The 1,561-nt window shown below is 25.3% G+C and overlaps 1 protein-coding gene across 1 annotated transcript in view; it reads left to right on the top strand.

Annotated features, from left to right (window-relative positions):
- The window catches only part of btz (barentsz), a gene marked incomplete in the record, with an annotated part of 25,197 nt that overhangs the window by 14,238 nt on the left and 9,398 nt on the right, over nt 1-1,561 (top strand). Inside the window, 1 exon segment of the mRNA XM_067053014.1 lies at nt 670-759. Within this exon segment, the coding sequence (XP_066909115.1) occupies nt 670-759 (90 nt within the window).

Raw genomic sequence — 1,561 nt, forward strand, 5'->3', positions numbered from 1 at the left:
ATAATAACAACTTTTATTAGATATCATTTTTCTTAGAACATAATAATTTTATTCAAAGATGTACAATAAAATTGAAAATTAGTAACAACCTAAACTCAACAACTTTCAGTACAGCTGTCAATTAGCGTATCTTCATTCTCTTCCTCACAAGTTTGAAGATCGATAAGACACTCATAAGCTAAACTTTCTCACAAATTCCACTTTTCACTCACTCTAGGGATGTTGTAATAAATTGCTAAATGACTTCAAATAGGGCTGCTCACAATCCTATAGTTATAACATTTAACATGGTAAAACATTTTACATTTAACACATCATGAATACCCCTAATATATTAGCATATACCAAATCTAAAGATATGTTTTTTCATATAAATTGTATGCTATCAATTTAGTGTGATTGGGAAGGTATTAATTTTGAGCTGTTCTCTAAGAATAGACAATCAGTTAAAATATTTATTAGCAATCATGGAAAAATAACAGGATTGCTAATTTGTATAAGAATTTTGTTCTCATATATAGTGTAAAGCCTTACCCAGTTTTGGTAATTTATGAGAAATGCATATCATCATGTAGGCAAAAAAATAATTATTACCTTTTTTTTATTCTTGATATTTCAGTAAAAGTGATGAATCATAATTGTTTTACATCATTAATCTTTTTAACTTAGGTTCCACTGCTGAAGAGGATATAGCTACATTATCAAAACACTTTGCTGAGGCTGTTATAAATGTTGACAACAAATCAATCCCTTCAAAACGTGAGTCATATAATTTGGTGTGGTGTTATAAAGTTTATCATTTCTCTATTGTTTTCTATTAATTTTTTAGCATAAACTACTCTTTAATTATTTAATCACTACTAGTAATTTTTATAATAAGAAATTATTATTTGCATGAAAAGTTTATTAATCAATCATTAGAAAACCCTGCTTTACTAAAAATGAAAAAAAAAAAATAATAATACTCGAGTATTTTTAAAATTTTATATGGCTATCAATAAATAAAATAAAGCCATAGGTAACCATTATAGCAATTATAGTTAGCCGTTATAAAAAGGTTATTCAATAAATTAAGCCATAGGTAAATAAAGGCACAGAGTTCAGATCATAATTTCCTTTAAAAAATAGTCATTATTGTCCTTAATTTGTTTATTGATATGACTTAATTTTATTTTTATTCTTATAACATGCATTATATCACTTGTAACTTTATTGTACCTAGTTCAGCATCTACTGTTAAATAATAATACAAAAAATCTAAATTTTCAGGCTGAAAATGAATATCCAAGTAAAATGATCCATGGATCAAAAATTTCTTTTTTATTGCTTAATTAAAGGTTTGCTAGATGGTTATTAATATTTTCAATTGTATTCATTGATCTTGCAGGAAGCTATAATGTACAATTGTCTGACATAAATAGAAATCCTTAAATTATGGCTTTTGATGTTAAAGGAATATTTTATTTTCTTAGCTACCAGGTTTGATATTTAGAACTTCATCAGACTAAAATAACAGTAACAATTATCAAAATATTAATATATTCTGTATTCTAAATAATAT

Source organism: Halyomorpha halys, unplaced genomic scaffold, assembly GCF_000696795.3.
Source record: "Halyomorpha halys isolate HHAL.00 unplaced genomic scaffold, Hhal_1.1 Scaffold68.1, whole genome shotgun sequence".
In the NCBI taxonomy this organism is placed as follows: Eukaryota; Metazoa; Arthropoda; class Insecta; order Hemiptera; family Pentatomidae; genus Halyomorpha; species Halyomorpha halys.